The sequence below is a fragment of the Leuresthes tenuis genome, unplaced genomic scaffold, assembly GCF_036924035.1.
Source record: "Leuresthes tenuis unplaced genomic scaffold, fLeuTen1.0.hap1 SCAF_6, whole genome shotgun sequence".
Lineage (NCBI taxonomy): Eukaryota > Metazoa > Chordata > Actinopteri > Atheriniformes > Atherinopsidae > Leuresthes > Leuresthes tenuis.
In genome coordinates, this window is record NW_027325360.1 from 24,133,466 (window position 1) to 24,144,376 (window position 10,911).

Below are 10,911 nucleotides of genomic sequence, written 5' to 3' on the forward strand. Positions count from 1 at the left end.
ACCCGCTGACAGGCCTGACGGAGACTTTATTAAAGAAATAATCAACAGGACTGAGGAGCGCTGCTGCATGTGGGTGTGGGGAAAAACAGTCCAACCTCTGGGCTGCCTTCCCTTTGCCAGCTTGTTGATGTTTTCATTCAGGGACAAATGATACATCTGTGACTGACCATCTGCTGAGTCCCACAAAGAGCAACACACTGAAGGTAATCGTTAGTTAAATAAAGGATTATCCAAACGCAGATGAATCATACTCAGAGTAGCTCAAACATTGGCCCAGTGACAATTTCCATGAAACATTTTTCTCACCGTTGGGGCAAAAATTCTCAAAAACAGTGTTGATCATTGAAATTAGTAATGGTGCAGATGGCATTAAAGCTACTGTGCCTTTTTCTTTGAAAGCACTAATTACTTGCAGTAGTTACCCCCAAAAGATTGTTTGGGCCAGATGAATTAACAATATAAATGAGAATATGTCTTTTAGTTCACTCACCCGCTGCCACGGCTGACCACATGACAAAGAACATCCCCACTGCAATCCTCTTCAGAGAGGAAGGCAGCAGGCCGCGGCGTTTCAAGATGGGGTCCACCACTTTGTCTTTCAGGGGAATCAGCATAAGGATGAGCACTGCGTCAAACATGGTGAGCCATGCAGCTGGGAAGCGAAATGTCATCTGGGGGAACAAGAGGAGAGAGATTAGATAAGAAATGTACAAGAAGCAACAAAGCATGACAACAACAGAGAATACAAGTGTATTCCAACACGATTCACGTGTGTGCATGTGTGTTCAGTGAGCAAACGCCAGTGTTGATACTGCTTTGGCACCCCCAGGTGGTGAAATCCAAACACAATTTAATGAACAAATATTAATTCTATTCACTCTGAAAAAAGCACGCAGTCAAATGAATGTAAAGAGTGAGCGGATTAATATTCACAGTGGCAACGGGAGCAGCAGCTGTGCTGAAAGCATTCTTGTTTTTAGCTTGCACATCCATCTGCAGTGTGTTTTAAACTTCAAAATTAAAACAAATTGGAACACATTTCAATCAGTGAGCTTTATGTTTAGCCTTTGAAGCAACTAACTAGACTGTAAACAAAATTAAAGAAATACAAACTAGAAGGTAAACACAAAAAGCACATGCAGGTTCAGGAAATATCTTACTGGTTGAACAACAAAAAAAGTGTCATTTCTGGAGCTGTTTTTTGCAATTCAAATTCCGAGTGAAATCCAAGGTCCTGATGTGTCTCTGGTTTAATACTTCTGACGGCCTCATTTTTCTTGGTGTAACTGCAAGCAATCTATGCAAGGCTCCTTGGAGTGTTTTCCTCTTGTTTGCACAGAATCATATTCACAATGACAGAAAGTTCCAAGAGAAAGGACTTGTTTGTCAGGGAGAGCCTGGCATGGATGATGGGAGGAATCAAAACTAATCGCTGTTCCCTCATGTTCATACTGCACATACGTAAAAGATTAGTATCAGTTTCGGAAGTAGAAACAGAAAACAAATCAATAAAACATTCACTTTGCAAACTAAGTTTTGGAAGTGCTGTGAGAAATAAACACTGGAAATTTCTGTAATAACTGTATGACTTTTACAAGGCGGTTCGAAAGTATCCTCACTTGTTAATTAAAAGGCTGCAGTACCTTACAAAAGTAAACAGTCAAACAATAGAACGTTTATGAATTGAATGGGATTGTGAATCATTTCAAAATGTTAAGTCCTGGCTCCTAGTTGGCATCATTAGTATGGGTTCCATTTCCTTGAGAAAACAGTATTTGTTCAGGTTAGCTGTTGAAATGTGTCAAGTGAGATGAGGGAGCAAATCACACAGGCACCTAATCTCACTTCCCTTTTGATGTTGAGAAGTGTCAAGGCTGGTAGCAGAAAGGGCTTATTTCCTCTTTTGATACCAAACAAACAGTAAGTAAAAAAAAAAGAAAAGAAAAAAGAACACATATAGTCTTTCAACAAAGTTAGAAAAGATGGGTAATGATGAGTGAACAAAAATGTCAGCATATATCACTATGAAATATAGGAGAATATGAACGTCCATGTCGTATTTGTACTGTTAGACTGTGGTTTGCAGCCAAATGTTTCACTTCACTTTCCCATGAAGTTGGTACATTTCATTAACACCTCGAGCATTCCCATTCAATAACAGGAGCAGGTATGCTACAGAGCACATACAGCTCTTTCCAGTCCGGGCTATTTTATGGCTTTGAAACCTTTGATTTTCGAGGGTCAAATATCAAGTGGAGCAGCTGAGGGAGTCATCAAAGCCCTCTAGAACTCAATATACAATCTGTGGGAGTGAGTTGCATCAGCAACAATCGCCAGGAAGCATCAGGTGGAGGGGCTGCTGTTGAGAGATACAATCGCAGCCAGGTTGCTAATCGGCGAGGTATTAGTCTGTGAAGTTCTGACTTAATCCCCAAAGCATTATGAGCCTTTGCTGCAGCCTCCAGCTGTTGCCTAGCATTGTGAGTCAGTGACCAAATGATGCTTTTTCATTCAGCAGAGAAAAATCTAGTTCAAAACTACTTGTGGAAAAGCAGGTTAGAGTTGCACGCTGTCATTATTAATTCTGTAATATCCCATTGTGCAGTTAGAGTGATAAATCACAACATCAAACCACACTAATATATATTCTTTAATGAAACGGGAAACAAACACCTGGATTAAGACCTATTCCACTTTTGGCTACCTGATTGGAGTCGGCAGTGTTGTTGGAGGATGCACCAGGAATCCTCAGATGGAGGCTCTGCAGGATGTATGTTGTCTGCATCTGCAACACAATAAGGAGATTAGTCTCAGCATGAAGTAATTCTCTACTTTATGATCAACAAAGTCTCTGGTGCAAAGCCATTCCTCCGCAGAAAATAATCTTCCCACATGCTAACACATCTGTGCATATCTGCTGGCATGCCAAAGTCTTTTCTATTTGTCAACCTTTGAAAAATGAGTTGACCTTACCTGGAAGTACACAGTCCAGTAAGGAATAAGGGCAAAGAAAACTGGAAGGATTTTCACCAGCGCTTTCACTTCCTCTACTTTTTCCTCTGGAAATTTTCCTCCATAGGTCACTTTTGCACTATCAAGGAGTGTTGGTTTGTTGCTTCAAAAGAACAAAAATAAATACATAAATGAAAGAAAAAGAAAGAAAAACTTGGACTTCAAGACTACAGTGTGATTAAAAGCATGAAATGAATAAAAAAAATAATTAAATCTGGTCTAGTCTGGCTAGTCTTAACTCTTGAAGTGGGAGACTTAATCAGCCTTTCTTGAGAACATCTTACCCTTTATTAATAGTACTTCTAGAGATAGGAGAGAAACTTTGCGCTAAAGCCTATAATCCTCATCTCTTGAGAAAGGCTTTAATAAGGAATTCTTGAAAGACTGCAGGATTGTCCAAGTTAAAATATTCAGTACCAAGTTTTGAGCCGATTGTGCTACTTTGGTTCAAAGTCAAGTTCCAGCACTTCAGAATAACTTTTCACCACAGGGAAATGAAGACAGGTGCAAAAAAAACATTTATAAAGGAGGATCAAATAAATGATGAACAAGTTAGAGGTGCCTTACAGCCCACCTTAGAAACGAACTATGAGAAAATCTATCGCTCAAGACACAGCTGACAATGTTTAAAATCCCAAGACTTTTGTAACTTTGTCTTTTCCCTCATATACCCAACATTTTTACACTGTTTATGTTTCACTTTAAAATAGCCCTGTTACTGACACTGAAAGGCTGTATTATGTGTTATTGAGGGGATTTATTACCTGACAATTTTATTCCTACATTTGTTTGTTTTTCATCTCACCACATATGCAAAATTGTAGAATTACTGTCACACAGACACGACAGGCAACTCTCACCGAAGCAAGCTGGGCTGGTTCGGTTTCTGTGAACAGCAGGCAAAGCCCATGATCTTGAACATATCTGAAAAGGCACTGCCATCAGCAGGCTTCATGATGAAAACAGTACGACCCAGAAGAAAGACCAGGAAGGACACCCCAAGGCACACAGTGGGAATGATGTAGCCGACCACAAAGCTGGAATTTTGCTGGATGTAGGCCACACCTCCCAGAGAGAAGATCGCTCCGAGGTTGATGCACCAGTAGAACCAGTTAAAGAATCGGCGTGTGGCCTCGGGTCCTCTGTCTTTGACCTATGATCACACACAGCAGAGGATGACAGATATCAGCCGATACACACATGCATTCATACATGGCCAGAGCAAAAATATAAATAAACTTAGCAAAAGTTGTCATACCAGTTCCTCTTTCAGTGGATGCACTCATTTCAAGACAGACACTATGAAGTATTATGTCCTGGCGCAAACTCACTGAAGATTCACACTTTAATGCAGTTAGTCTGTGATAACGAGTAAAGCCCCGGATGCACATATATGAATCTCTTTGTTCTTAAAATGTTCACCTTGCAATCAGCATCTTCACCAAGTTAGGTTAGCAAGCTACAGCTAGTTATCTGAATTTTCAAAAGGTACAGCTCTAACAAGTAGTCAACAGCCATTACTGGTGATATTCACCAAAACTATCGAGTTTTCATTCGATTGACAACTTTTGTTTTGCTATGTAAAGGGATAAGGTAAGGTAAGCTTGAGTCTGAGAACTTTAAGAGCTCGAGCCAGCCCCAATTTCATCTGGACACCCACCATGATGACAAAAACGACCAAATGAGTCGATTTATATCTCAATTTTTTCTATGAATATCTAAAGCCATTATAATTAAAATCAAGTTGTTGCTGAATGAGTTTGAAAAAAAATAAGGTGGTCCATTTTTCTACCTGTGAACCAGCACTCACTGTGATATCATCTGACAAAATCACTAAGAGCAACAGCTGTAAAAAGATCACAGAGAACCCCCAATCACACCGCCCATTCACAATGGGACTATTTTGTCTTCAGTGAGTCTCGCTATTCTGTTTCCTAGGTAAAGAGGCTGAATGGAGGTCAAAGCTCTAGTCCTAGACACCAGTATTCTTGAAACTCCACTAATTTCAGGACACCAACATGATATTTGAAAGCAAACACTAATACAGCAGTAGGCCATCTCTGTTCAGTCAGTTTGAACAAGAAAAGGTGAGCAACAGGTGCGTAAGAAGGCCATGCTCTTTGTGGTGATATAGTGCTACAAAGAACAAGGGAGAAAAGAAAAAACTAACACACATGTAGCCATGGGCAGAATTGACACTTAAAAGACTCCAAAACAGCAGTTAGATGAAATCTACCAGCAACCAGCACAGGAAGATACTGTTGATCTCTGTTGCTATGCTTTGATTTATCAGGCAATGTGCCGAAAAGGGCTTGGGGCACCGATGCCCCGTGATGAGCTACTGACACACCTACTCAATGAGGTAATAGTGACCAAGGATTTTATCTCTTGCATGTCCTACTGACATTCTCTCTGGACAAAGGAATACAAGGGTGATAGAAACAGGGTTTCTGTTTGGATAAGCTCATGTCCATATCTGTGGGCTACCGCTCATCCCCATCCAGACAAAATATGAGCAGAGGAAGAAGCAGACCAAGGAAGTGCGCAGCATCACCTCCAGACGTGATGTCAACACTGATTTATTGATGCTACTTAAACAAAATCCAACAATGATTCCTGTAGTTCAGTTTGACTGGTTAAAGATGGCAGCCTTCCAATGCTGCTTTCACCAGCTTTATGGGTTGTATCACCTTCAAAGATGGATGATAACTGAGGATTGCCTTACTGGCCCAGAGGAGTTTCTTGCAAGGTGGTGTCTAGAGATCTCCCCCAGTAGGGGTGAGAGTAATCTGTGGAAAGGCATCACGGTGAAAGTGGTCTGGACAGCAACACAGTCCAACCTAAGTTTGACTAGCTAGAGGTTGCTAGCGACTTCTATTTTTGCCCACTTCAGACAAGAAAGCATGTTTTTAGCATAAGAGACAGTAAAATGTTGGTTTTCTACATTTACAGACAGAAGAGGTCCCGCTTGCTTTCAAGTTAAAACCACCTTTCCCTCTTCTGCTGTGGTGCAGCATTCAGCACCCAAATTCCAAGATGCCTGAGCTCTGGAGCACGCCTGCTCCCTAGAGGGCTACAGCTTGTACAATAATAGGGACTGAGTAATAGCTAATGGTTCAGATGTCGGGTTTGTTCAACCGGGCAGAAATGGATCTCATTGCCCCCGGGGCCAGAACCTCCTGGCCACTGCTTGGTTCTATGGCAATTCATTTACCAACTCTGAGAACGAATGGTTTATATCACAGATGGCAAAACACTTCATTATGCATTCCATGTTTTCCCCCAGTGTTAGGTTCCCTGTTCTGGAGATTGCAAGGCAGTAAGCTCTGGCCCTGATCTTAGTGGTAGCCTGCTAAGTTTTGCTATGATGAAACATTCAGTCTGCGGGCAGTGAGCCCCTGGCAGATACTTGTCTTCAGATATCTCATCTCTCAATCTTCCATTTTAGACTGCATATATGACATCTCTTTCATAAAAAACCTCCACGTCTCTTGCTTTGACTTCTGCATTATCTGTTCATCCCTCTTGCACCCAGCTCTCTTAGGACAACTTAGTTTTTTTAAAAGTCCAAGTGCAGCATCCAACAAGGACTTATTTGATGATGGTAACATCAGAAATTCTCTTTAGAAGAGAATCGTGAAAAATATGTCAGTACAGCATATTTTGAGTTGGTTCTCCTACATGGTTGTGACAGCCTCTTTAGTCGATGCTTTATTTTTTGTTTGTGCTGGATGCAACGCACAACAGTGCTGGTTTAAACTCCCAGTTTGATAGTTGCTCTGCAGGTCATGTGTACAAGTCTCATCCAAAATCCAGCATTCAGAGTGAATCAACTGAAAGTGAATCAAAAATCTCATGTCTATAACTTTTGTTCCCTGAAATAAAGGAGCAAGATAAAGCATATGATTGCCCCGCTGCACAGCTGGGATTGGTGAAGAGGGGCTGTAAGACTGCGATGGTGGGTATGCTCATGATCAGGCAGGACCTCACATATGTCATCTGGCACAGTCTACTTTAAATAGAACATGAACAAAGGAGTCTTCAATCAGGCCACGAGGGGGAATGATATCCCAATTGCTACAGAATATGTGTACCAAAATTCAGCAGCGTATCATTGCATGGAATATCAATAGCTGAACTGAGTTCAGTACAAGCATATCAAATGTGCACAGAACCCCTCATGTTTGTTTTTTTCCATTGAGCAGACAAAAGGAAACAGACATGTCATATTCACTCTGCATTCTAACAGATGGCTTAAGTACACTTAGCAGAAGTACAATAAATTCAGTTCAAAGTGCTTTCATAATGGCACTATTCCATTCATCATGCAGTTCCTCTTGTAAAGGGAAACTATGTTAATTAGCATATGATATAGTGGGCTTGTCTTATAAATGAGCACAAAAGATGCACCAATACAACTACAATTTACCTGGGATGACACAAAGTCCTAATGCTCAACTAAATCTTCCTGGGGTTTGTTTTTGTACTTCTACAAAGTTAATTTAAAGATGAGTCGATTCATTGGCATGTTACCAACAAAGTGATTTAAATTATACATAAAATCCATACTATTTTGCTCCTCCATTTAGATTCAAAACAAAATAATGTATCTAGCCTTAAGTTAGGCAAGAATGAGAGACATTTAATAAATTCTATTGTTTCTCCATTAAAAATAAACATATGAAAGGACCAATACATATTCTGCTGGCCAGGCTTCACAACTGAAAGGGGCAGTTTTTCCTCCCCTCTGAACTTTAAGAGCGACGCACCACCAGTTACACAGATGCAGCTGCTCTTATTCGGTCACAGCAGCACTGCAACTTTCTGCAAATAAAGCTCAAGTTGCAAATTCACAGTAATCACTCATCTATAATTCAAATTGAAATATTGTGCCTTTATTTCTAGAACTAGAATCAGGTCACATTAAACAGGACATTTTCTGTCTCACTTGGGTATTCATGTTTTAAGACTTTTAACTGGATTATGTGATTAGTATATCACAAAACTTCTCCCATCGCCTGATGAATTTTAGATTTCAAATTCAGAAAAAAAGTAAATTTCTATGGCCAGTAAGAGTCTTTTCTGATGAATTACCTGACACTATCAATAATCTAGCTGATGCGTTTAATTTACTTCTATGTTTCTCTTATGTCCTGCTCCAATGCATGTCGAGTGTTTAATCGTGGTGAAAGGAAGCATCGACACTGACATCCATCGACACAGTCTTCTTTTGAGCGTACCAGGCTCAAGTACCAATCCTGTTCACCCTGCCAGTCCCCTCTGATAAGTTTTATCCAGTCCTTGTTAAGATTGTTTTGAGATACAATTGATGAACTTTCCAATTCCCATGACCGCTTCTTCCAAAGGCTTCTCCGGATAATGTGAGCGAGTTCGGTTACCAAAGTGACATGCCTGGTTTACTTGTTGTTACCACCAAAGTATAACTGAAAGCATTATTCCCGGGTGTTTGTGCGACTACTCGTGTGAATGTGAGAGAGACAAAGTTTTCCATTGACTGTGGTCCAAAACCAATCAACTTATTAACGGAGATACACGTCATGTGAAATAACTACGTTCCACTGAAACTTTTGTTCCTAACATACGTGGGAAAAGGCCCCTCTTAGAAACAGTGCACTTTCAGTCGGCCTTGTGTTCTACTCGATGACAAAATAACGTTTAAAGCCATTACTCCAATTTACTAAATGAGTAAGTAAAAGATAACACCCCCAAATATATCCGTCCTTAAAATCCATAAAGTTACAATCAACTATGAGTGAATAACACGTTAAACCTGTCTTATTTAAACATTTGACACATAAGATCTATTATTTTCTTTGGTTTTGAAGTGTGTGTGTGCTGTTATCATTTCAAGATCTAAAGAGTTGTCTTAAGCTCTTCAGAAAAAGTTTTGTGTCTACCTACGATTCAAAAAGACCCCTTAATTAAATAAACTCTTCATTTTAGAGTAAGGAGTCTAAGACTCAAAGCTAAGAGCAGACCATTTGACACCATCACAGACCCGCAGCTATGGATTTCAACTGTTGGTGTCAAAGAGCACGTGACTACAATCAGAATAATAGCAAAGATGTGACCCACATGGCAAGCCTTCAATGAAAAAGCCTTTTCTGTCCAAAAATAACATTAGAGCAAAACTATAGTTAGCACATGGACATTAAGGCAAAGATCCGGCTTTTCAGAACAATATGCTTGCCACTGAGAAGTTAAAAATAGAGTTTTTCAGCCACGGTAGTCCTGTTCGGTGCAGAGGTTAGAGGGTTTTTAGAGGTTTTGGATTTCTTCGCCGTCTCTGAGAACCGTATGATTTCAGCATCATATCACAGACTGCTTGAAGATATCGTGAGACAATCTGCTTGAAAGTTGAAATTAAACCTGAGAGAGCATCTTTCAATATGAGCGGAGATGTGTACATGAGAAACTGCTCAGATATTTTGCATCTGTGGACTTTTTGTGATGAAGAGACGACCAGAACTGATGGGATTGGTGTAAAATCATAAATATCACCTACAGACAACCAGCCTCAAAGCCCAGAGTGGTTTTACTGAATTTCTGAGAGTTGTTGTTCAAGAGTACAACCTTTAACTGTAGGCACCGTCTCCAAGATGATCATGTTTTCACATCAAAATAATCATTTAAAAAAAACTTATGGAATATACTTAAGTTTTCACATGACTGCATATCGAATTGGCCCTTATGATCAAGAACATGCTCGTCTCAGTGAAACGTCCTGGTACAACAGACCTGATCACATGTCTGACCTCAGAGTCACACAGCATACCCAATGTTACACAGATAAATCATTTCATACACTGACCTTCAACACATTCTTTTTTTTTTTTTAATGAAGAGTGTGAGGTGTGAGATTAATATTGCTTATACTCTACCTGATCTGCCCCAAATGGAGTGATATTGGACTTCACAGTACCCACACCCAATGCAATTAAAAAAAGTCCACTGTAAACTACTGGGCCACAATATGCGGTCCGGATGGGGCAGGTTACATTTCTTGGGGGGGTACTGTTTGTGCTAAGACACTCAGCGGGTTGCACGGGAAACGCCACCTCCTCTCCACACAGGCTTATCCTGGTGTCTTCATTTGAAATGAATGGGAAGAATAGCATGCCGATAATATATAGGATCAAACTTGAAACAATGGTCCAGAATTTTCCAAGATATGCATCAGCCAACCATCCTCCAAATGGTGAAATGAGGTAAGTTACTCCCATGAACATCAGAGGTGCCTGACTCGCCTGAGTACCTTCCCAATAGAAAGGACTACTGTTGAGAAACAGAACCAGATTGGATGTGATGCCGTAAAACGCAACCCTTTCTAATGATTCAGCAAGCAGGATGGCTGCACATGCTAGTCTCCTTCCCTGGAAGACTGAGGGTGGTGAAGGTCTGTTTCCTGAGTCCAAAAGCGGGGTGCTCTCACTGGCATCCCTGTCGTTAGCCATTCTCAAATAAGTTGGTGGAAACGGGTATCTTCCCGAATAGTTAGTTGAAACCTGCATGAATGATACAAATAAGTGGATTTAAGCATGTTAAGTATGAGTTGTCAACACTGTTTTCACAAAGGAAACATCCAAGCGGGCCGAAATCACAACATGTGGATTAATTCCCTTCTTTATCATATTTAAAAAAAGACTTAGTAGAAACATTAAGCTAGCTGTAGCACAACGATAGCATTTACATTACCTTTAACTACTGAAACACTTCTCAGTGGTCTTCAGTTGCCTCATTAACTTAGTCAATATATCTAGTTTGTTTGGTCTTAAGTTGATACTTTATCAAAGGAGAACTGGAAGTCAACAAAAAAAAAAGTGTCAGTACTATCGCGTGACAAACAGCTCAGTACAAACTGTCACACTTGCGCCGCTG

At 40.3% G+C, this 10,911-nt stretch overlaps 1 protein-coding gene across 1 annotated transcript in view; it reads right to left on the reverse strand.

Moving 5' to 3' along the window:
* slc15a4 (solute carrier family 15 member 4) overlaps positions 1-10,904 on the reverse strand; it is a 28,711-nt gene extending 17,807 nt beyond the window's left edge. Inside the window, exons 1-6 of the mRNA XM_072388353.1 lie at positions 10,729-10,904; positions 9,915-10,538; positions 3,873-4,165; positions 2,974-3,115; positions 2,705-2,785; positions 491-671 (exon numbers count right to left, since the gene is read on the reverse strand). Coding sequence (XP_072244454.1) covers positions 491-671; positions 2,705-2,785; positions 2,974-3,115; positions 3,873-4,165; positions 9,915-10,487 — 1,270 coding nt within the window. The 5' untranslated portion in view covers positions 10,488-10,538; positions 10,729-10,904. The remainder of the gene's footprint in view (positions 1-490; positions 672-2,704; positions 2,786-2,973; positions 3,116-3,872; positions 4,166-9,914; positions 10,539-10,728) is intronic.
* Positions 10,905-10,911: the final 7 nt, after the last annotated feature.